Source organism: Helianthus annuus, chromosome 5 (genome assembly GCF_002127325.2).
Source record: "Helianthus annuus cultivar XRQ/B chromosome 5, HanXRQr2.0-SUNRISE, whole genome shotgun sequence".
In the NCBI taxonomy this organism is placed as follows: Eukaryota; Viridiplantae; Streptophyta; class Magnoliopsida; order Asterales; family Asteraceae; genus Helianthus; species Helianthus annuus.
In genome coordinates this window covers 42,569,381-42,595,140 of record NC_035437.2, presented here as the reverse complement: position 1 = coordinate 42,595,140, position 25,760 = coordinate 42,569,381, and the positions used below count along the sequence as shown (strand labels likewise).

At 37.8% G+C, this 25,760-nt stretch overlaps 1 protein-coding gene across 3 annotated transcripts; it reads left to right on the top strand.

Annotated features, from left to right (window-relative positions):
• The first annotated feature begins 835 nt into the window (after positions 1-835).
• On the top strand, positions 836-4,081 carry LOC110939910 (bHLH transcription factor RHL1). 3 transcript variants are annotated; one of them, XM_022181484.2, is made up of 7 exons: positions 836-978; positions 1,070-1,374; positions 1,584-1,817; positions 1,895-1,960; positions 2,637-2,702; positions 2,784-2,837; positions 3,623-4,081. In XM_022181484.2, exons 2-7 carry the CDS (start codon positions 1,078-1,080, stop codon positions 3,902-3,904), a joined length of 999 nt encoding a protein of 332 aa, XP_022037176.1. In that variant the 5' UTR covers positions 836-978; positions 1,070-1,077; the 3' UTR covers positions 3,905-4,081. The 3 variants fall into 3 exon arrangements, with proteins under 3 accessions (XP_022037176.1, XP_022037178.1, XP_022037177.1); XM_022181485.2 differs by having other exon boundaries at positions 848-996; XM_022181486.2 differs by lacking the exon at positions 2,637-2,702.
• Positions 4,082-25,760: the final 21,679 nt, after the last annotated feature.

The window sequence follows — 25,760 nt, the reverse complement described above, 5'->3', positions numbered from 1 at the left end:
TCCGTATCCACCTTCATCCCCGTATACCCCATAACCCGGATACGATTGCTGCGTCGGGTAATATGGTTCATCAACAGGTGCATTCTCAGCACCGTATCCACTTTGTTGCACGTACGGAGATTCATACCCGTATCCGTAATCTGGACACACTTGATGCGCCGGGTAATTTGGTTCATCAACAGGTGGAGTGGGAGTCTTGTTCAAGTCTGGCAACTGTGTTTTTTGATCAACAGGGACTCCAGACACAACCTCCTCCTCCTCATTGGCAGCATTTGATCCCCATGTGTCGTTAGAATAGCGATTACCGAAATAATTATCCTTCCAAAATGATGACATTTTAACAAGATTGAACCAAAAACTAACAATTCTTTACTGAAGAAGAAGATGAAAAGGAAAGCACGGTATATTGAATTGTCGGGTGGTGGGTAACAGATATGAATGGAGGGATAAATAGACTTTCATCTGACATGTCAATACGCAGCGTATTGGTCTCTACTCACCGTATTACTTTATTCACGTGCCCTGGACAACATCGTATCAGGGTCAAATCAGTCTGTCAATACGGTGCGTATTGATCAATACGCACCCTATGATAGACTGATTTGACATGGTACTAGGTTTGACTGTCTGGTCGTGTACCTACCACTTATATATGCTGCGTATTGGTCAATACGCAGCGTATTTAGGTAACCCTATACGCCGCGTATTGACCAATACGCAGCGTATGTAAACCCTAATTGTGCAGATAGCCTACCTTGGTGTGCAAATAATGAGAGCCTTATTTATTTATTTTTTTGGTATAAAACAAGCTCTTTCTCACTGAGTCACTGTCTGGCTTATAAAACAATTAGTACCCCATTGAGAGGCAAGCAAAGAACATACCAAATACCAAACACCAAACACAAAACAATAACCATCTCTTCTATTAATTAATGTTGTTGATACTTTCTTCCCAAATCCTTTGATCACATTTCCTAGGTATACATACACACACATGTACGTATATTCACATGTCTTTATATTGTTTAAAACCCATAATTTTAAGTGTTTCTTTTTTTTTTTTGCTTAGAAAAAAATATGCAAGAATCACAAATCAATCTTCAAGATCTTCAAAACGGCACCACCACCTTTGATCCGACAGTTACTCACGATGACTTTCTTAATCAACTGCTCTCCGGCCTCCAAACCACCGTTTCCTGGCCGGACATATCCGCCGGCGACGGTCAAACCAAACCAACACTCCCATGGAACGTTGACCATTTTGACGACCAGTCAGCACTTCTCTCATCCAAGCTCCGCCACCACCACATCGCCGCCGCCGGCGGAGGCCGTACAACGTTAGTTCAAAACGACAATTCATCCTTCAATTCACCGGTAACTTTTACTAAAAATTTATCTGGAAATTTTTTATTTATCGAGTCCAAACCCATATTAACCCTTCTATTTTAAAGCTAATAATAATAATAATAATAATAATAATAATAATAATAATAATAATAATAATAATAATAATAATAATAATAATAATAATAATAATAATAATAATAATAATTCTTTCATAACGTATTATTAATATTGTACAGATTGGAGATAACAATTCAATTCAAAGTATTCAAAATCTGTTTCATGGGTTCACCGGATCTCTAACATCCAACCAAACCCAACAAAGCTTCGGGTCTCTTGAAGCGGCAGCGGCGGTGATGATGAGCCCAAGTGCGGCGGCGGGAGGTGGTGGTGGTGGAGCACCGTCGCAGCCCCGACAGAGAGTGAGAGCCAGAAGAGGACAAGCAACTGACCCACACAGCATAGCTGAAAGAGTACGTTTTGTTTTTTAGTAAATTACCTGGTACTATGTTTCAGACTTTTAAAGTTTTTGTTGGTCGGAATGCGACAGTTACGGCGGGAGAGGATTGCCGAGAGGATGAAAGCTCTACAAGAACTCGTCCCGAATGCTAACAAAGTAAGCGTTTTGTAAAAGTTAATTAATTAATTCTTAAACGAATACCATTAGTAAGCCGTTTAGTCATATGTTGCCGGCGTTGATGCCCTGCATTAATATAACTTTATTTTTATGGTTGAGTTTAATCTTGATAAAATAATATATTTGTGTAGTGAATATTTTTATTTACTCATAAAAGTTTGAGAATATATAAAGGCTTAGGATGTGTAAAGTTATTCTTTGAACGAGCTTATTAATTTATTAACATTCGTTTGGTTTAGAGTTAAATGCCATATTTTTGTTTCTGGTTTGGGCCATTTTGCTATTTTAGTCCAAAGGTTTCATTTTTTACCTGTGAGTCCAGAAAGGTTTTACTGTTTCTATTTTAGTCCAATTGGGTAACTTTATCCATTATTTCTGTTAACGAGAAGCGCAATTCGGTCATTTTATATGGCCGAATTGTCCTTCTAGTTAACAGATTACATATAAAATGACCGAATTGTCTTTTCTCGTTAACAAAAAAAAAAGAATGAAGTTAACCCAGAGGACTAAAATGACAACGATGAAACCTTTATGATCCATAGGCGAAAAATGAAACATTTAAACTAAACTGACAAAATAACTCAAACCACGTGGACTAAAATGACGTTTAACTCTTTGGTTTATTAATAAATAGTATATTGTATGTTAATGGTAGGCGGACAAGGCTACCATGCTAGATGATATCATAGACTATGTCAAATTCCTCCAGCTCCAAGTAAAGGTATGCTGAAGGAAAAGTGGTTTTACCATACAACTATGATTATTTATAACGATTAATGAAAGTACTTTTATTGTTTTTCAGGTATTGAGTATGAGCAGATTGGGAGGTGCTCCTAGTGCCACCATTGTTGCCGAGGTATAGTCTAGATGCATATACATCATAACCTTGACGTCAGTATAAATGTATAATCATGAATCATATGTAAAATAACCTCGACAAATTAATATGGGTGTTAATATCCACACACCCCTTTGCTCTATCTCTCTTTCTATATATAGATAGAGATAGAGTGAAAAATGTGTTAGAATAAGATATAGAGGTGCAGAAATAAGCAAGGGCGGACCAAGGTTATAGCGGGGGGGGGGGGGGGGGGGGTTAAGGTTCAGCGTATTTTATAAGTAAAAATGTCGATCGCACCATTTGAAAGTTTGGTTAAATCACCAGTTCGCACCACTAGACAATAATTCATGGATCCGCGAGTGAGAACAAAATAATCCATTAATAATTTATATCTAAAAGCATTGGCACAGGTTTAAAGGGGCCGGGGGAGGCGACTCCCGAACTTTTCGCTCGGCAATGTAATATATGTGATTTTCGTATAGAAATTTTTTGATAAATACATTTTCGACACCCTAATTCTATAATATATTTTGAATATATACGTTTTCGACCCCTATCGAATGGAAAGTGTTAACCTTCAACACTCCCTAAAAGTTACAATAACTTGTTTGAGAGGAATGCAATATTTGGTGAATTTATTGATGTAAAGAATCAAGTCATACTTTGTGTATGAGAAAGGTACACACTATATAAACGACAAAATACGTTAAAGCAGCACGCGGTACATCTTTCCCAGATTCCATCTTTTCTAACTTTCCTAATTTACATTTCTACCCTTGCACTTTATATCTTGTTTACAGGGAGGAGGTAATGAGCCGGCGTCGTTTTCGAACAATGACACCACCACAGTGACGGAGAGCCAAGTGGTGAAGCTGATGGAGGAAGATATGGGTGCCGCCATGCAGTATCTACAAGAAAAAGGGCTTTGTCTCATGCCGATTTCACTCGCCACCGTTATCTCCACCGGCTCCCGGAGCAACCACCCGTTAACAGGTGGAGAGGGTGGCGGGCCGTCGTCACCGAATATGTCGGTGTTGACAGTTCAGTCTGGCAATGGGATGTCTGTGAGAGACTCCCCGTAAACTGTTGACTTCCGGCCGACCTTTTTACCTTTTTGCATAGGAACTTTGTCAGCCTTTTTTTCCGAGATTGTCAAGTCTAACAAACATGAGGGGGTGGTGTTAAATTATGTGTAACCTTTGTGCAAGTGCTTTATGTGACGTCGTTTCATTGTACGCCTTTGATGTGTTGAATATTTATTTGGAGTTGTGTAACAATGTATGTAACCATTTTTTACTTCTAAAACAAAGTGATAACAAAAAGAAAAACTGAATACCATGATGAAACTATTACTGAATTACACGACTTTTTCATGTTATCAAACATGAGAGATGTACTTATAAGCTTTTTACCGTTATCATCCATATGAATATAATATCAGGTTGTCCGTTGTCGAATGGCACCCCATGCCACATCAACTGGCTGGGTGCTAAACACCGTGTTGGGGCGTCAATGACGGGCGCCTAAGGCACCCCCGTCATTTCAATAATGGGTGTTAGGCATATGGGGTCCATCACAGTGGTGGAATTAGCCTAAAAAGTTAAAGGTATCCTAACTTTTTTTTTTAGCCTCAGCGATATCCTTTATATAATGGAAACTAGACCTGGCAAACGGGTCGGGTATCGGGTCGGGTCATGGGTCAAAACGGGGTCGGGTCAAAATGGGTTCGGGTCAAAACGGGTCAATTAAAAAAAGGGTTGTTTTGGTTCGGGTCAAAACGGGTTCGGGTCGGAACGGGTTTCGGGTCAAAACGGGTTTCGGATCGGGTCGGCTTAGTTAAAAAATGTTTTTTTAAAGAGATTGTACATCAAGGGGCAATTTTGTCGGGTTAAAACGGGTCCGGGTTGGTTCGGGTTGAGAATGGGTTCGGGTCGGGGCCGGGTTCGGGTCAAAAAAGTGCATGAGCTGTTAAAACGGGTCCGGGTTGGTTCGGGTTGAGAATGGAAATCGCAGCATCTTAGAGTGCCAAAGCCTTAGCAAATCTCCCATTTTTATAATCTCTGTTACCCAAAATCTTCAACCGCTCTGGATCCATTCGTGTAGACACTTTGCTTGCTTTGCTACATATGTTCCCCGTTCCATTTGGCAAGACTTCATTGTCTTTTTTTGGATGTAAATTACCAAGATTGCCATACACCTTCATGTTACCAGCATAATTTAACCTCTGATTATCATTAATTATGGCTTCAGGTTCTCCTGATATCCCAGTTGACCCTTTGAGGACCTTGTTTTAAAAGGGTTTTTGATCACTTTGTCTAACTTCTAGTTGTTGAGGCTGAACATACAATGGTGGTGTGTCTTTCTTTTTTTGATTTTGTGAAGGCCTAGCACTAACTTGTTCTGCCCTTTTCTGAGACTGTTCCGTGCTTGACGAGTAATCAAATGATCCGAAACGAAACCAACCAAAAAGAAAAAATAAAAAAAACTGAAACCGAACCGAAACTGACCAAAACGAAACAGAAAAGCTGAAACCAAACCAAAACCAACCAAAACGAAACAAAAAACCTGAAAAAATCGAGTGAAAAAGCGACCAAAACGAAACAAAAACAAAAACCAAAGCTGAACCGAAACGAAACGAAACAAAAAAAACCGAAAAAATCAAACGAAAAAAGCAACCAAAACGAAACAAAAAACCGAAAACTGAATCGAAACGAAACAACCAAAACGAAACAAAAAAACTGAAAAGATCGAAACCGATCCGGAAAAACCGATCAAAACGAATCGAAACCGGCCAAAACGAAACAAAAAACTAAAAAATCGATACCGAACCGAAAAAGCTACCATAACGAAACAAAAAATCTCAACCGAAACCGAAAATAACCGACCCAAACAAAACAAAAAAAAACGAACTGAAACCCGTCTCGTGCTAAAATCCGTCCCGACTCGAAACTCGTCCCGTGCGAAAACTCATGTCGGCCCGAAACCCGTCCCGTGCGGAAACCCGTCCTGGCCGCCCGAAACTCAATCCAAACCGAACTCGTTCCGATCCGAAACTTGACCCGTTTCTTTAAGACACCAACCCACATTGATCCATTTCTTTGAAGTCGTCGACCCGTTTTGACCCGAAAATATATGAGATGGAATTTTAATTGACCCATTTTGACCCATTGAGTGAAAATATATGACCCAAACCAACCCATATAATTTAAAAAGTAACCCAAAATGACCCACTTGGAAGGCTTTGGGTCAAGATTGCCCCCTCTAATAGAAACGGAGTTGAGAGATATTTTTACACTACGGAAATAGAGTTAAAGGGTATTTTTACACTACGGAGACGGGGTTGAAGGGTAGCCCGTGCTATCCCTAGTAACACTCTAAGTCCATCTCTGATCCATCATATTCTATTCTCCGCCAATCATAACCACATACACATTTATTTATAATTTATTTATTTTCTCTTATATTTCATTTATTTATTAGTTAACCTACACACCTAGTTATCTGATGGTTTAATTATTGCCCCTGTGTTTATGTGGCGCTGAGATGATAATACTTTTTGTTATTTATTGGGGTTGCTAGTTATTCTACAACACATAGTATTTTGTAAACAAAAATTGTTAAAAAAGGCTTTATTATTTTGTAGCTATAAAGTTTAATTGTGGTGTTTGATTCAAAACTACATAAAGGTTGTCTCGTGATCAAGCTTTAACGTTAGAGTAAGTTAGGTCCCCCCTCTCTCTCTCTATATATATATATATAGAGAGAGAGAGAATAGGATGTAAGTATATGAAATTGTTCATTGAAAACATATAATGACTACGTCTTAGGGGAGTATTTATAAGGTTGGAGTTGACATCTAACCTGGAACAACTATTTATGTGTGCACATATTAGTGATAGAAGGGTCTTTCACCATATGCCATACTATTTATAGAGTGCCAAGCAGTCCAGATATGGTGTGTTGGACAATGTGAGGGATCTAGGCGTACAAACACACTATCTTCTTCTCTGTATTATCATAATACATTTAATTCTTGATGTTCCAAGCTTTATTTGTATCTCTAGACCAAAGTTAGGCAAGTTAATATTGTTCAAAACTACTAATCGTAACTAGGTATTTTGGGGCTTGATCGTCATTCAAAGGTGATATGTGGGGTTTCTTTGCCATTTCCACACTAATCATGCATGAAACTTACGAGTATGATGTTGGATAATAGAATTCTCTCGTTTCTCTTACTTATTTATCGGTGTTTCTTACCGTGTTCTTCTTTGTTTTGGACAACATTTGTGTAATACAATTATGGGTGGTGCAATGGTGAGTTTTCTATATCACCAACTTATTGCTTTAAAATTCCCTATAAAGTAAAACACATGATGGGGGCATAAGTTGTTTTGAGGTATACATCATACATGTCAACATGTTACTCGATAGTTTCAAATTAAGAAATTGGATGATCGGTGTTGAGGATATCATTTATATTACTAACAACATTCATATTAGATCCTACATTGTAAGTGGTTGTGAGTGTAGAAAAGAGAAAATGTTACCATTCATCTTTGAAGAAAACACCATTCATCCTATATAATTTTTTTTTAATATTTTTTAAGTGGTTGTAAGTGTAGTAGAGAGAAAAGATAATAATAAAAGTATGAAATAAATTATTTAATTAAAAAGAAAAAAATAGTATAATTATAGAAGTGGAGATATGATAGAGTATTAATTGTGAATGCCATTTAACTTTTTTGACAATCCTTTGTTCATCTTTCTCTCATTTATTACATTCTCTACAAATTATTAAGATAAGCTCAAGTTGTCTTCAGCTTCTTTGTGAATTCAAGGATGTCCATTCATCATCCAATAGCGCGTTGTTCATACTCTGGTCTAGTAGTCATATTTTGTTACAAGAAGAGTGAATGCCAATAGTAGTATGATACTCATCCATCAATCATCATGCTATGACAAGGAGCGTTGTCGCAATATAACAAAATTTCACAAAACTTTCATAGTGGGTGTTTTTTTTTTTTCACAATAAACTTTCATTACGAGATTACAAACAGCGGCAGATCTAGAAAATCCGCCAAGCCGTAACGTTTTATAAATAAGCCGTAACGAAATCGAAAAAACCTCAAATTTTTCCAAAATTTACACTAATTTTTCCAAATTTTTCTGCATCAAGCCGTAGCGGATGTTGCCCCCCGGCCTAAGGTATATCCGCCACTGATTACAAACATTTCTTATAAAAGTTTCAGACAATCTTAAAAATGTGAAGAACATTTAAAAAAAAAGTATTTTTTGAAACTAAATACAAATACAACATGATGTTTGTAACAAAGCTTACACACTACAATTCATATAGTAAATTGGTATAATTTGATATATTTCTAAGCAAATTATTTTCTTATTAAATGTCAACTAATAAATAATATATCTTTGGTGAATGTTACTAATATACTTTATTGTATGTTTTTCTACTTTAGACTTTATTTGTTGTTTAGAAATATAACTTTACTTTAATATCATTTCCAAATCATATAAGATGGGGTTGATCCATAATGATGTAGGCCGGAAAGTATTAAAAAATATAAATGACAATTAAGTAATAGTATTTTACAACTTTCTTAGCCTTTCCCTTTTTCTCTTAACTAATTAATTAATTTTTTTAAGTTCCATACCTAAAATTCCTCTAAAATATTCCCTCTATTTGACTTACTAGAGAAAGTATCACCATCAACTTCTTGTCCCAACACTTATTTTCCCATTCTTTTTATTTTCTAATATTTTATAGCTTTATTCATGCTTTTTAAAAGCAAAACAAAATTTTATTAATACTTTGTCTTGGCGTTAAACTGATTAGAAATTTATAAATATAATATATGAATCCAAAACTTTGAGTTACATAAGTTTCTTTTCACATAGCCGATTATGCTAAAAGCCTAAACCTTATCAAACTATTCACTAAAAGAATATTTGATATTTGTCTTAATTTGATACTTGTTTTCAATGAATTGAAGCAATTCAATCTAAGAAATTCGATATTTGGTTAACAAATAAAAATATATTAAACAGGAATCATAACGGGAATTTTTCAAAAGAGTTAGACCTCATGATGTGATTTTTGATAAAGTTATCGTCTTTACAAAAAACTTATAGTATAGATCTTTATTATATAATAATTTACATCGAGATAGTTAATACATCCAAACGTTATAAAATGAAAAGTTAATACCCTAAATGTGATTTTAAACTATTAGTATCTAAGTATGTTATTTTGTGCAAACCACAAGCACTAACTTTGTAATTAACTCTCTAAAAAATGTTGGAGGATATCAAGACAATTGGTTTCTCACGAGTAAAAAGCTGACCAAGTTACACTCATCTGATTGGTACCAACACTATAGAGTAATTTTGATCTTTTTTAGAATAATTTTGTAAAATGTTCATGTAGAGTAATTTTAATCTTGTAGGGTAATTATCAAAATTACACTAACCCCTCTCCCCCCCCCCCAAAAAAAAAAAAAAAAAAAAAAAAACCTACCCCCCCCCCAACCCAAACTAAAAGCTAAAAACTAAACCATAAAGCTAAACCCATAACTAAATGCTAACAAAATTACTCTACAAAATTACTCTACAGGATCATTTTACAAAATTACTCTACAAGATCAAAATTAATCTACAGGATCATTTGTAGAGTAATTTTGAATTGTATGTTGTTTGATAAACTTGCAGGGTAATTTTGATTCACTTGTAAAAGTAATTTTGATGCAGAGTAATTTTGATACATTTGTAGAGTAATTTTGAAAATTACCCTACAAGAACAAAATTACTATACAAGAACATTTTAAAAAATTACTCTACAAAAGATCAAAATTACTCTATAGGATCATTTGTAGAGTAATTTTGATAGTTACTAATAATTACAAAAATGCCACCGTGTTTTTTAATCTTTTTATTCAGTTCGTACGTTTTGTACGTTAACTTTATTTGTATTTGATCTTTTACCATAACTTATAATATATTAGCCTTTCGAAGCTAGCTTGTTTTGTGGTTATAACTTGTAATATATTAACCTTTAGAAATTTTTTTGAAGTCAAATGAATTTAAAGCGATTTTTACTAATTTCAATTTATTTTTGCCATCCAACCACTCATGATACCTCTTAATTTTCAGGTTTTAATTCCGTAAATTATACGAATCAAATGATCCAGAATTTTATGATTTAATATCTAATAATTCTTTAATTTAAAAAATCGGATGTCACACTAAATAAAAAAAAAATTAGTTGGTAATCCAAGTCGTTCAGTTTGGCCCACCTGCAAAGGCGGACGCAAGAACTCTTCCAAAGAGGAAAATGATATTGTGTATTTTATGTTTGACCAACTTTTAGCATTCTGCTTGTCTTTTCTCCTTCACCCTGGAAAAATATAACAATAATATACAAAAAAAACACATGGTTGTATACTTGTATGCTTTTTTCTTTGATTTTCCAGGGAAGTTCAGTAAAAAAGCTATGTAACAAATACCAACACACAAAAAATAAATCATTAAGTGTGTGTCATAGAGTAAAACTGTTGTAATTGGAGTCAACGAGATAAACTGCTCGTAAACTATTTGAGATTGGCTTACTAAAATCTTGAATCTACTCAAGCTTCACAAATCCATTAAGCTCGCTAACCTAACAATGTCCATTATAGTATTACATGTTGCATTTGAACCAGATTAAAATTTGTCACAGCCCCCGATCCCTGATTCTCTGGAATGGGCGGCCGCGAGCCAGTTTCGGTGGTATCACATTTATTTATTCAATTTGACAGCGGAAATTTTCATCAGGACCGTAGTTAGGAAATATTTTATCAGAGTAAACCACCACATTTTATAAGATTAAATACATGGGTAAAGCCCAAGTTTTCAGTACACATAATTTCATAGGGATACACCCTATTTTATTTAAGAAAAACATCTATTTCTTTTTAGGTAACTTTATTGCCACTTTTCCAAGCCTTCAGTGCTGTCCAGCTGTCTTCTATTTGGCTTCCACATTTTGTTACCTGAAACGCGTTTTAAAAACATTTTGTCAGTGGGAAATACTGGTGAGTGAATCCCAGTTTAATCAAGTTGAAATACCAATCATTTTACAGTATTGAGGGCACATCCGCAATTACATTTGTTTCCAAGAAATAACAATTAACATCAGTGGTACTGTCATACTCAACTTGTGGAATGTTACCACACCAGTAACAAATTTTGTATACAAAACCCCAACATACCCACTATAATTGTATTCTTTGCAAATACTCAATAACTGCTTTGTATATATTTAATTTAGTGAGGTTTTGTAAAAACAGTAAACAAAAAGGTTTACAAAAGGTGGATCAACTCACCTTGCTGTTTTAGGGTTTTCAGTAAGGATTTCCTGGGAATAATCTATAAATTACACAAATGCACGTGTGTTAGTATAATAACCAATTTTAACATTAGTAATACCCTCCCCGAGACGGCATTCCAACGACTACGTCGGGCAGAACCACGACAGCCGTTACGGAACCCTAGATCAATCGGGCAGAGTATCTAATACGTCTCCAGGGGTTATAATACTTACATCGTAGCAGAACCTCGCTATTTTAGGGGTATAATACCCGAGTATTATAACTTTCCTACAGAAATTGTGATTCGAGATTGAAATTGTGAGCGAACTGAAATGAAATCCGATGCCATCTATTTATACTTGCTGAATTCGACTTTCAGGCGGCCCGCGTAAGGTAAGGCGAAGCATTACGCGGCCCGCGTCAACACCTGGTCAACATGTAGCTTAGTTGGGTCAGCGTATAGGTCCGCCACGATGTCGACACGTGTCGACTCAGGGTGTCTCCACGTTTAATGATCTCTAGCGGCCCGCTTGAACTAACATAAACTTTTACGTGGCCCGCTTGAACTAAAGAAATCAACGATACCATGTTCAATCCTGATACCGCCCGCGTGAATGGTTGGGGTGGGTCTACGCGGCCCGCCTCAGCTTAATATTTATTGTTTTTAATTTATTTTATATGTTATGATCTATTTTGAGCTCGGTTTTTCACATACGGGTAATAATTAAAGACATATTGGGATATTTTAACATATACTAGGGCGTCGGAAAGATTATAAGGGTGTTGATTTACGTTAGGGCTGTTATATCATCCCCACCTTGTTTTAGAGCTCGTCCTCGAGATCTACTGGAACAAGTGCGGATATTTCCGTTGCATTTCTGATTCAAGCTCCCATGTGTATTCAGGTCCTCTTTTTGAGTCCCACTTCACTTTGACCAGAACTAATCTTTTATGCTTGAGATTCTTAATTTTCCTATCTTCATTCTTTAGAGGTCTCTCTATAAACTTTAATTGCTCATTTACCTCTATATCCTTAAGAGGTACTACGAGTGAGTCATCGGCTAGGCACTTTTGAGATTAGATACATGAAATACATCATGTATTCCTGCCATTTCCTCTGGCAATTGTAGCTGATAGGCTACAGGTCCTATTCTTCTAATAATCTTAAAAGGTCCAATATACCTGCGACTTAGCTTTCCTCTTTTGATGAATCTTACCACTCCTTTCCAAGGAGAGACTTTTAACAACACTTTGTCACCTTCTTGGAATTCTAACGGCTTACGTCTGTTATCAGCGTAGCTCTTCTGTCGATCACGTGCTGCTTTCAGTCGTTCCTTGACTTGAACGATTTTGTCAGTGGTTTCTTGTACTATCTCGGGTCCAGATAGTTGTTTTTCCCCAATTTCTGCCCAACAGACTGGGGTTCTGCACTTTCGTCCATAAAGTGCTTTGAATGGTGCAGCATTGATACTTGTGTGATAACTGTTATTATAAGAAAATTCTATTAAAGGTAAGTAATCGTCCCAATTACCTCTGAATTCAATTACACAAGCTCTAAGTATGTCCGCCATTGTCTGAATTGTCCTTTCACTTTGACCGTCCGTTTGAGGATGATAAGCTGTGCTTAGATTCAGCTTGGTTCCCATTGCTATTTGGAAACTTGCCCAAAAATGAGAGGTAAAACGGCTATCCCTATCAGAAACAATTGATAAAGGTATTCCATGTAATGAAACAATTTCATTTACATATAATTTGGCCAATTGTTCCATACTGAAAGTTTCCTTCATTGGTAAGAAATGAGCTGACTTGGTTAGCCTATCTACAATCACCCAGATTGTATCATTACCTTTTCTCGTTTTGGGTAATTTGGTAACAAAATCCATTGTTATCAATTCCCATTTCCAAACTGGCATTTCTAATTGCTGTAATAAACCTGAGGGTTTCTGATGTTCGCTTTTACTTGTGAACAAGTTAAACATTTAGAAACATAAGCTGCTATATCCTTTTTCATTCCTATCCACCAGAAATTTTTCCTTAAATCCTGGTACATTTTATCACTTCCTGGATGCATCGTATATTTAGACTTATGGGCTTCTTCTAATATATGGTGACGTAAGTTTCCTAATTTAGGTACCCACATTCTCTTTTGATGAAATCTCCAAATTCCATCTGTTCTTTGTTCTAATTCCTTAATCATTCCTTTTAATTTTTCAGTATCTTCCTTGATTACTGATTCTTGTGCTTTTCTAATTTGATCGTTTAAATCTACTTGTAGATTTAATTTAAGAGAACGTACCCTTTTTGGCTTTTCATGATATTTTCGACTTAACGCATCTGCCACTACATTGGCTTTTCCTGCATGATACTGGATATCGCAATCATAATCGCTAAGCATTTCCATCCAACGTCTTTGTCTCATATTTAACTCTTTTTGCCCGAAAACATATCTTAAACTCTTATGATCTGTAAATATGGTAAACTTACTACCATAAAGATAATGTCTCCAAATCTTTAGGGCAAAAATTATAGCTCCTATTTCCAAATCATGGGTTGAATAATTTTCTTCATGATTCTTAAGCTGTCTAGAGGCGTAAGCTATAACCTTTTGACGTTGCATCAACACATATCCATAACCTAACTTAGAAGCATCACAAAAGACTACGAAGTCTTCAGTTCCTTCTGGTAATGCTAGTATGGGTGCATGGGTCAATCTTTGCTTAAGGATTCTAAAGGCTTCTTCTTGTTTTGGTCCCCATTCAAACTTAATGGATTTACAGGTTAACTTGGTTAAAGGAATGGCTATTCTAGAAAAATCTCGAATAAATCTTCTATAATAACCAGCCAATCCTAAGAAACTTCTAAGCTCAGTTGGTGACTCAGGGGTTTTCCATTTGGTAATTGCCTCGATCTTTGTCGGGTCCACATGGATTCCTTCATGGTTAACTAAGTGTCCAAGAAATTGTACCTGTTCTAACCAAAATTCACACTTTGGAAACTTAGCGTAAAGCTTTTCCTTTCTTAATAAACTTAAAAGTAAGTGCAAGTGCTTTGTATGCTCTTCCTTACTCTTAGAGTAAATTAGAATATCATCTATGAAGACAATTATGAATTTATCCAAATATGGCTTACATATTCGGTTTATCATGTCCATAAACGCGGCTGGGGCATTGGTTAAACCAAATGGCATGACAGTAAATTCATAATGACCATACCTTGTTCTGAATGCGGTTTTAGGAATATCCTCTTCCTGTACCTTTAATTGATGATATCCTGATCTTAAATCGATTTTAGAGAAAAATCGAGCTCCTTGAAGTTGATCGAACAGATCATCGATCCTCGGTAATGGATACCGATTCTTAATCGTGACTTTGTTCAATTCACGGTAGTCAATGCACATACGTATTGATCCGTCCTTCTTTTTAACAAATAAAATCGGCGCTCCCCATGGCGATGAGCTTGGCTGTATGAATCCTTTCTCTAACAATTCGTCTAATTGGTTCTTCAGTTCCTGCATTTCAGTGGGTGCCACACGATAAGGTGCTTTGGCAATTGGTGTTGTCCCTGGTAGTAGGTGGATTCTGAATTCAACTTCCCTGTCTGGCGGTAGCCCTGGCAATTCTTCTGGAAAGATATCTGAAAACTGGGACACTACTGAAATGTCTTTTAATTCTTTTCCTTTAGTGTTAGTGATTACAGAAATCAAATACACTATAGATCCTTTTCTTATATAACTTGCAGTTTTCATCACTGAGATGAATTTAGTGGATTTAGATGGCTTATTTCCTTTAATTGTGATCTTTCCACCCCTTGGTGAATTTACTTGAATTAACTTTTGATCACACAAAATACTGGCTTTATTGGTTATTAACCAATCCATTCCTAATACTACATCAAATCCTGCCAGATTCATTGGATAAAGGTTTGCAGTAAACTTTTGATTAAGAATTTCAATTCTTGCTCCCTGCAAAATTTCAGAAATCCTAACGGTTTCTCCATTTGCTGTCTCTACTAGACATTCTTGTGGTAGTTTAGTTAATGATTGGTTTAGGAGTTTGCAAAACGAAGTATTAATAAAACTTTGGTTTGCACCAGAGTCAAATAATACTTTAGCAAAAATATCATTAACTAAAAACGTACCAGCTATAACGTCCGGAATCATCCTGGCTTCATCTGCAGTTAGAACGAATGCTCTAGCATTTTTAGGATTCTTGTTGTTTGCAGCTGGAGCCAATTTCGGACAATTTGTCCTGATGTGACCTTTTTCTCCACAATTGAAACACATTCCATTACTGGATTTCTTCTTGCAATTCTCTTCCTTGTGTCCTGGGGCCTTGCAAAAATTACAGTAAGTAGAGCATCTTCCAGAATGCTTCTTTCTGCAGGCTTTGCAGTATGGTGCAGAGGTAGAACCTACGTTCCTACAGTTGAAATTCCCCGAACGGAATTCTTGAGTAAGCCTTTGGGATAGGTTTCTCCTCTGGTCTTCTTCTCTAGTTCGCACTAATTCATCAGTCAAGGTATCAGCTAGTTCTACAGCTTCTTCTATGGTTTGGGGTCTAGCTGCCTTGACTACATGTCTAATCTCTCCAATTATTCACCTGATATAACGGAAAATTAATACTGGTTCAGGTGATGCAAGGGTTGGTACTATCCTAGTATATTCAAAGAATTTGGTAGTATAACCCTTACTATCCACCCCGGTCATTCTAAGATTCAAAAACTTATTCGCTATCTGTTCCTTTTCATTGGGAGGGCAGAACTTCCTTTCCACCATATTTTTGAATTCCTCCCATTCCATGCTATAAACTCTATCACTTCCTCTTGACTGGAGGATAGTGTTCCACCATTCTAGAGCTGCATTCTTAAATAAATTAGAAGCAAACATTATCTTATCTTCTTCAGCACACTTGCTTATTTTCAGAACAGCCTCAGTTTTCTCTATCCAGCGTAGAGCTGCAATGGGTCCTTCATTGCCCGAGAATTCTATTGGTTTACAGGACCAGAATTCTTTGTAAGAACAACCATATGACATGGTTCTTCTTCTTTTGGGAATGGGCGCTTGAAATACTGGTCCATTGTTCACGCTGTGTTCTGGTTCACTTGGTCGCTTACTGCTATGCTTACTTTTATTATTCGCTTCTTGAACTGTTTGAATAATAAATGGCATTGCATCTATAATTCCTTGTGCCACTATATGTTGAACGACACTATTATCCATTTGGTTTCCATTGTTGTTCGGATTCTCATTATTCAGATTATTGTTACTTGAGTAGTTGTCGTTCTGGATATTATCATCCTGGTTTTCCTGATTCACTTCGTTGTCCATCTGAATTTTAAACATTTAGCAAATATTAATATCACAAATAATATTTGAATATAGCCAATCACATGACACACACTTTTGGTCAAAAGTGTCGAGCATTGCGACTTTTACTCTATTCATATATTATGCATCTATTACACACCAATACTTAAAATTACAATACCGACTGAAATGTAAAGCTACAATACTAGTAATATGCATCCGTAGTTTTTTTTCCTTCTAACACATACACACATATATTATTATTATATTATATTATTACTACCGTTTCTGCTATCACATTCACGGATATGGATTCATCCAAAAATCCATATTGCGTTCGTCATATTTCCATACGAGACGCTCTCCCACCTGTCGCATTCTCTCACTGCTTTCTAAAATTTCCTCACCGAAAGTCCTAAGTTCTTGTACGTTTTCTACACTCATTGGGGGTGCAGGTTCTAGGACTGTGTTTGGAATCTGAGGTACGGGTTCCTGGTATGGGGCCTGGTATGGGTAGGGATTCTCTAAGATCTCTCTAATGTATGCGTCATTAACATAATAGGGATCTTGAGGATCTAACCCTGGGTAGGCTCCTAGGTTGGGCATTGGCACATTTTCCTGTATTGGATTTTGTTGCACATAGTCCCTAACATCGTCCCACCAGGGGTCGTAATTGTTTGGGTCTAGAGGATTTGGTGCAGGTGCCCTAGGTATCTCCTCCGGGTTATAATCAGGCATTTCTACTTGATTTCCAAGGTTTTCTATTTCCATGGGTTGATCAGGAATTGGTGGTTGTGGTTGGGGTGCTAGCATTTGCTCCAGGTTTGGGTCAGCTGCAGTGGTTGCTAAAATGTGGATATTGGCTATACCCCTATTGAGCATATCCTGGGCATAGGCATCGGTTTCTGTTGGTGCACTTTGTGTCTGTACTTTGTCTGTATTTTGTAATGTATTAAACGATGTCTTTTGTCTGTTGTGTTTACGTCTTTGTTTATGTTGTTTATGTGTTGGAATATGTGTTTGACCAAGTCAACCATCCTCCTGGTTTGACTTGGCCAAACATCCACACTTAGTGTTTGAAAGATAATGTGTTTCGAAGGATGTCATCGAAGGATGTTATGTATCCTTCGATGACTTCGAAAGATGTCTTTCGATGGATATTAATGGACCTCGAAGGATATATCATCCTTCGAGGTATGTTGGGATCCTTCGAGATCTTTCGATGGCAATTCTGGTCGATAGATGATCCTTCGACCAGAATACCTGATCCTTCGTGCATGGTTGTCTGTTATGGGTATATATATCCCATGAGGGTTTCACTTCACAACAAGTTCTGTGTAAGTTTTGTTCAAAGTGTTGAGAGCTTTTGTGTGTGAACCCAAGTCTTGTAAGAGAGTATTTTCAGTTTGGTCAAGGTCTGTAACCGTGTCCACTGAAATACAAGAGAAAACTTTGATACTTTGCTTGTCTACTCTTTCTCTTGTTGCCTTACTTTCATCTAAACTACGGTTTGCTTGCTAGCTTGGATTCCGCACTCGCTAGTGGGTTAAACATAACCAGGAATAGGTTAAACCTCAACCTCCGAGGGACCTACAAGTGGTATCAGAGCCGTGGCTCTTTTCCTTGTTAAAACCGGGTTTGTGCAAGACTTTGGTTGTGTTTGGACAAAAAGTTTCTTGGTTTAGCACCCGTTTTTAGTGTGTTTTCTGCATTTTTAACCATAAAAACGTGTTCTAATCTAACCAGGTGTGTTACGGGAAGGTTTTGGTAACTTAAAAAAATTTGTCCTTAAAGGTTTGTGTTTTCCGGCCAATATGGCATTGACTACAATGAAGTGTATGCTCCTGTTGCTCGTCTGGAGGCTATTAGAATCTTTCTAGCCTATGCATCTTTCAAGAAATTTAAGGTGTACCAGATGGATGTCAAAAGTGCTTTTCTACACGGAGTAGTCGAGGAGGAAGTATATGTCGAGCAACCACCGGGGTTTGAAGATCCATTACATCCTGACAGGGTTTTACTTCTAAACAAGGCGTTATATGGTCTTCATCAAGCACCTCGGGCTTGGTATGAAACGTTGTCTACCTATCTGCTCAGCAATGGTTTTAGACGGGGTTTGATCGACTGTACCCTCTTCATCAAAGAGAATGGTGAAGATCTTCTGTTGGTACAAGTGTATGTCGACGACATTATCTTTGGTTCTACCGATGATAAGTTGTGTAAAGAATTTGAAAAGGTGATGCAAGATCGATTCGAGATGAGTGCGATGGGTGAAATGACGTTCTTCTTGGGTTTGCAAGTAAATCAATCCGAATCTGGAATTTTTATTCATCAAACCAAGTACGTCGGGGACATCTTGAGCCGGTTCCAGATGTCCGATTCGAAGCCAATTTCTACTCCTCTTCCTCAGAATCATGGAATTACTCCGGATGACGAAGGAGATGCTGTGGATTCTTCGCTCTATCGTGCTATGATTGGATCTTTAATGTATCTCACCGCATCAAGACCCGACATCATGTATCCAACTTGTCTTCTCGCTAGGTATCAAGCGAATCCGAAGGTCTCTCACTACGCTGCTGTCAAGAGGATCTTTCGTTATCTGAAGACTTACCCTGACACCGGGTTATGGTATCCTAAGGATGATAACTTTGATCTCACAGCTTTCAGTGATTCTGATTTTGGTGGCTGCAAAAAGGATGGAAAATCAACTACCGCAGGATGTCAGTTTTTAGGCAATCGCCTAGTCACTTGGCAATGCAAGAAGCAGACATGTGTGGCTACGTCTACATGTGAAGCGGAATACATTGCTGCATCTAGTTGCTGCTCCCAGGTTCTATGGATCCAACAACAGATGCGGGACTACGGTTTTGAATTTCTAACTACTCCTATTTATGTTGATAATGAGGCTGCTTTACAGATCACTCGAAATCCTGTACAGCATTCGAAAACGAAACACATCGATATCAAATATCACTTCATACGTGATTGTTTTGAAAAGAGACTTATCGATGTGGTTCATATTCATACCGACCACCAACGTGCCGACCTTTTTACCAAAGCATTTGATAAATCAAGATTTGATTATTTACTTTTGGTAAACGGCATTAAGGTGAAGCAAGAGTAACCGACATCAGGAAATCGTTTTTGTAAATATTTTTCTAAAAACCAAAAATCCAAAAATATTTTTCATTTTCTTTATTTTTGAATTTTAGGGGGAGAAAGTTTCAAGAAAAATACAAAAACATTGAAAAACCACAAAAATACAAAAATATGTCTTTAATTTATTTACTTTCTGCATTTAAGGGGGAGAAAATTCAGAAAAACACAAAAACAATAGAAAAACAAAAATGAGTTTCTTGGCAATATAAGAGAAAGTGATATTACATCAGAGGTCGGTTGAAACATGTTTCCAGAAATCAAAAGAAAAAGAAAATGATAAGTAGCTCTACTAATGATGTACCGGTAGACTCACGATCATTTTAAAGTATGCAGGAGATATAAACATAACAGACTGAAAACCGCGTGGGAACCGTTCATTGGCATATGGTCTTGGTACCGAAATTTCGTTTGATAGATTGCCGAGGTTCTGAAATATTCGGGGTTTATGCTGTTTATCATCTGGGTATCATGGTTGCTTCTATAAAAGACAAAGTCTAAGTTCTTCCATGATACCATACATACGTGTACATATCTCATACTGCATTCGACCTCAATAAGTGATCAACAATCACATGTCCAAATCAAATAAGTGATAAAATATCACATTTATCCGGGAGTCAAGTTCGTCTCTCTGCTGTACGGAAGTACTGACCTGTTCACGGACTTGCTCCTGTGCCCTCATGCATCGAAAATCAAGTTCCTCATCAATAAGTGATTCTATCACATAGGGCTTGTTTTCAAACTCAAATAAGTGACTTGTTCACATTGTAAATATATACGTTAAAAACGGATGATAAATGGTATACTCCCCAGTAAGATGAACTCTCGTGCATACCTTGATACGGGAATGTGTCGTGAGTGGATGAACACCGGTCGGTAAGTATAAATCATACCTTAAACATATCTCATTGTATTATGATTACACCTGATCGTTGAGTTTAAGTGGACAACAATATCGGTAATTGTGGTAGAATACTTATCCGCTTCTGTAAAAGAATTTTAAAAGGAAGTGTGTTTTGACAAAAGACCGCAAGCTGATATGATTCTCTTCGCCAGAAACTCGCAAAAATATTGTTGTGTTTGTACATATTTACTTACTGCTTAATTTACTGCTTTAATTTTAAACAGTTTTTGTCGTTTGGTGCATATCAGCACGACATTAGCGGTGATGTCGTTTGATAACATTCAAAGGATTTTAAAATTGTTGCCTTTTATTTTATCAAACCACAAAATCCAAAAAGATTTTCAATTTAACATTATTTTTGATTAACTGATGTTGGTGCTCGATCCGATACCTGACAAGCCGAGATACTTCACAAAATTAACCTTGCAGAACTTCATAACGGACAACTTTCAAAATGGTCATTATTGAAAAACCTCAAAATTTGAAAGGTGTAAATTGGAAATTCCCTAAAAATCCAAAGTGTTGGTGGGAAATCTGATCCTTCGAGGAAGCAATGGCCCTCGAAAGATCAGATGGTCAGAAAGTCAATAAAAGTCAACAGTCTCAATCGAAAGATGCCTGGTCAACGAAGGATTTGACAAATTGATCCTTCGAGTTTGACCAGACCCTTTGAAAGATGATGTAGTTCGAAGGATATCCTACGAAGAATCTCAAAATATCTGGTATCCTTCGATCCAGATTCTTCAAATATCTGGATCTTTCGAGCCTCATATGGATCCTTCGAAACCAAAAGTTATCCTTCAAAACAACTGTTCATCTTTCGAATGGTTTAATCCTTCGAGGCGGTTGGACTTTCGAGGTGATGGTATAAAAAGGCATCTTCTTCTTCATTCACACTTAACAGTTTCAAAAACCCATCTCAAAATCCTCTCATTTCTCTCGAAACTCTGCCCAAATTTTCAAAATCATTTGTCAACATCAGGATCTTTATAGAATACGATACTTGGTAGGATGATCATGCTCTGATCATTTAAACAAACATTAAAACAAAAACATAATAAACATTTCATTGATCATGGTCTTTTTACACTAATGTTCTTATTTTCGATTCATGAAATTTGAACATGTTGTTAATGTATCTGTCATAGTTTTGATGTGTTATGTAGTGTTCTTGTATATGTTTGTGAGTATCAAATGTTGTATTTGAACCTTGATTTCTGAATGTTTGTTGTTGAATCATGGGTCTAGGGTTTTAGGTTGGTTAAACAAGGGATGTTTATGGTTTATGATCAAATCAGTAAATGGGTGTTTGTGTTTATGTCCGGTTTGAATAAAGTGTTGATAGTGTTCAAATGGTTCATAGTGTTTGTCTTTGTTTTGGCATAAAACTCACTTGAGCAAAATTTAAAACATCATCGGAAATCATACCGGAAAACACTTGAAACATCACCGGAAAAATGCACCGTTGAACAGTAGCCGGAACGAAGGATGATGATGAATCATCACCTCGATAGATGTGCTAAACAGCATCCTTCGAGGTGAATCTCGAAAGATGTTAGATTTCACGAAGGATCATCCTTCGATGTGATCAACCTTCGAAGGATCAAGACATCTTTCAAATTCTCTTGATTCTTCGAAAGATGATCTTTCGATATGTTTGTTATCCTTCGGGAAAAGTGACATCCTTCGAACCCTGTGTCATCTTTCAAACAGATTGTCATCTTTCGGGCTCAAATTCAATCCTTCGATGGATATATGGATCCTTCGAAGAGTTCAACACTTGGAATATTTTCAAGAAATTGAAAATTTTCTAAGTATGGAATTCCAATGTTGACTGTTTGACCCTTGCTTATTACGTGTCAATGTGATGTGCAGAAATGGCACCAAAGGCAGCGAAAAAGGAACGGGCCAAACCAACCAAGAAGGTAAAATCAGAGCTGGAAGCTATGTCTGAATCTAGACATAATATGGTGGCGTATTTACAACCGGAAGGAAGCATCAGTCCGGAATTTTCTGGCATCATGGAATATCTTCACAGGGCACGCATCAATTACGCTATCACAACTCAGCATGTCGCATATCAGTCTCACATTAAAGCTTTCTGGAATACAGCTGGAGTTGAAACGGTGGATGACAAGGAAGTAATCAGGGCAGTAGTCGCTGAAAAGCCAGTTGTTATTACTGAAAACTCTATCAGAGAACGTCTTCGGCTTGGAGATAAATCTGAAGATCCAACGTCTATAGAGCTACAGTGTCAGCGTGGGTTACTGTTAAGGATCAAGTACAGCGAGAACGTTCTTATCAATCAAATCAACAAGAAGTTCCTGCCGCTTCGATATAAGTTCCTTCTGCACATTCTCATTCATTGCCTAAGCAACAAGCGCTCTGGGTATGATTTGTCTCCAATCGATTTGACTGGATTGTTTACGGCGCTAATTCTGAACAAGCCGTTCAACATTTCTCGGTATATCTTCAATCATCTGAAGGAGAACACTCGGAGGCCACTTCCGTCTGATACACAGCGAACTAACACCAAGTTTTGGTTATACCCTCGGTTTCTGCAAATGATGATAGATGATCAGATTCCTGATCTTGCTAAAGCAGAGGCAGATGTGCTTCCTGTGAATCCGATGAACGATCGCACACTGCTAATCTTCAAGTCTATGGGGGTTTACAAGGGATCGGATCCGAATAGGAAACTGATTGGTCATCTTAATGCTCCTGACTATGAGGCTCCACAGAATCACAGATGGCGTCGTGAAGGAAGTGTTTCTGATAATGAAGAACCAGCGTTAATTGCTATGGCTGATGAGCAACTCACAGCTAAACATGGAATCAAGGCAACTAGAAGGTCTGCTGGCAGTTCTGGTGCAGCAGCTAGTACTGAGGTTGATATAAATGTGGCTGCAGAAGAGGTTCAGGATATGTCTGTTGATCCTGATGTTCATATTGTTTCTGGTGGTGATGGTGGTGCTGGTAATGTTGCTGGTCAGTCTGGTTCGGCTGCGACTGACAAAGGGAAGGGCAAGATTGATGAGCAGAGAAAGCTTATTGATGAAAGCAGTTCATCTTCCGAAGAGGAAGGAGGTTCAGGCGATAGTGATTCATCATCTGAGGATGATAACCCTCCTCCTCCAGGGATGAAGAAAGTGTTTGACAAACGTGGGAATCCCCGGTTTGTGAGGATAAAGAAGACGGGTAGTACTGAAGAATCCGATTATGATGAAGATTATACGCTCACTTCTCCGGGTTTCCTTAAGAAAAGGAAGGCAAAGAAGCAAACTGTTCGTACATCAAAGAAAGCTGCTGGTGATACTTCTATCCCAGTGTCAGTACAACCTTCTTCTGAGCCAGAGCAACAGTTTCCTCCGATTGGCGATCAGCTGATTGCTTCTGAGACGCTGGAGCTCATGTCTTCTCCACCAAAGTCTTCTGGGACACGCACGGTGTCTGTTGATCGACAGACGCCTGCAACTCCCGCCTCAGGTACACATACTAGACCTTCTCTCGTTATTTCCGGTCCTACAGGAGCTACTGGTCAATCTGGGTCATCAGGACCAGAACCATCTCGACCGACTCTGGCAGAGACTCTGTCTGGCTTGTCTGAATCTGAAAAGTTTGAATTCCTGATTGGACAAGTCAGTGAATTAGGTTCTATTGTCAGTCGACATACACGAACGACTGAAGAGAATCGTGTACAACGAGCAAGGGATGCAGAGGCTCACAATCAGTTGTGTTCTATTGTAAGTGCTCAAAGTATGAAGATCAAAGAACAAGCTGAAGAAATTGACAGGTTAAAGAAGGCTAACTTGGCAAGAGATAGAGAGGTGGAGATCATGAAAAGACATAGTACTAACTTGGAAACTCAGGCGAAGGCATTAAGGGAAAAGGTTAGCAGTCGTGATGATAAACTGATGCAAGCCTTCAAACCAATGCATACAAACTTTGGTAGGGTGTATAAACAGGTTGGTACATTGTGGAACGAAAGGTGCAAAACCTTAGGAATAGTTCCCGAAAGGCGTGAGGATGATCAGGATGATGATGCTGCTAATCCAGATCAAACAACTGCCTCAGGCTCCGGTGCAACTGCATCCGGTGCTGCAGGCGGATCTGGTACTCCTCAAGATACTCCGTCTGCTCCTCCTACAGCTACTACCGGCCCAACTGAACAGACTGAAACACTGGAAATGTCTGTAGACCCTGCACAGATCAGCCTGGAACCGGAAACATTTACAACAGATCTTCCTGAATCTTCAAGTGTTCAAAAGTTTCATCCTGTCACGGGTGAACTACTGGAAGAGGGAGAGTTTATTTCTGAGATGACAGATGAACAGATTTCGAGGTTGACTGATTTGGATGACGTTGCTGAGTGCTTGATTGATGCTACTCCGCTGGTACAGGATCAGACTGATTTCTCCTCAATTGAAGAAATCTTCATCAGTTCTGATCCTGAACGTCCTGTATATGTTGGAAAGGACGATGTGGAGGTGAATGCCCTTGATGATAACTTTGTTGCTGAAAAGACTGCAGAGTTTGAAAATCTTTCTTCTGATTCGCCATCAGCTCAGGAAAGCCGTGAGAAAACTGTAAATGAATGGCGAGCGGATTTCCTTGCTAGGAATCCTCCTCCGCTCGCCCCGTTGGAACAGGCTAACTATATGATGCTGGAGAAAAATCAGGCTAGAGGTAGAATCATTAGCTGGATGTTCGTGAAAGATCTACACTGCATGGTTGTTAAAAGAGAAACGGGTCTTCAATATTTCAGAACTCTCCTTAGTATTCTCACACTTCCATATTATGATGTGGCAGTGTTGGCTCAGTTAGATGTAATCAATCGAGCTAAAGAACAGATGGTGGATCTATTCGCGAAGAAAATCAGGTTAGAGAGAAGATTGGGTTGGAAGGATCCTCTGTACAAGCCTCAGTTTCCAAGGTACGAGCAGATCAGGTTCACACTTGATCCAGAGACTAACACCGCTCGTTATCGTTTGGTATACGATCCTCCTAAGGTGATGAAGAAGATTCCGTTACTGAAAATGAAGACCGACTTTCTTGGAAATTTCCGCTGCTGGGTTTATGATGCGGATACTGGTGAGGCTGTGATCTTATTCGGAGATAATTCAGAGAACTTCAGGATAATCGATCCGATGTGGATTACGAATATGTCCAGATCGGATATCATTGTTTTGAAGGATCATGAAATCAACTAC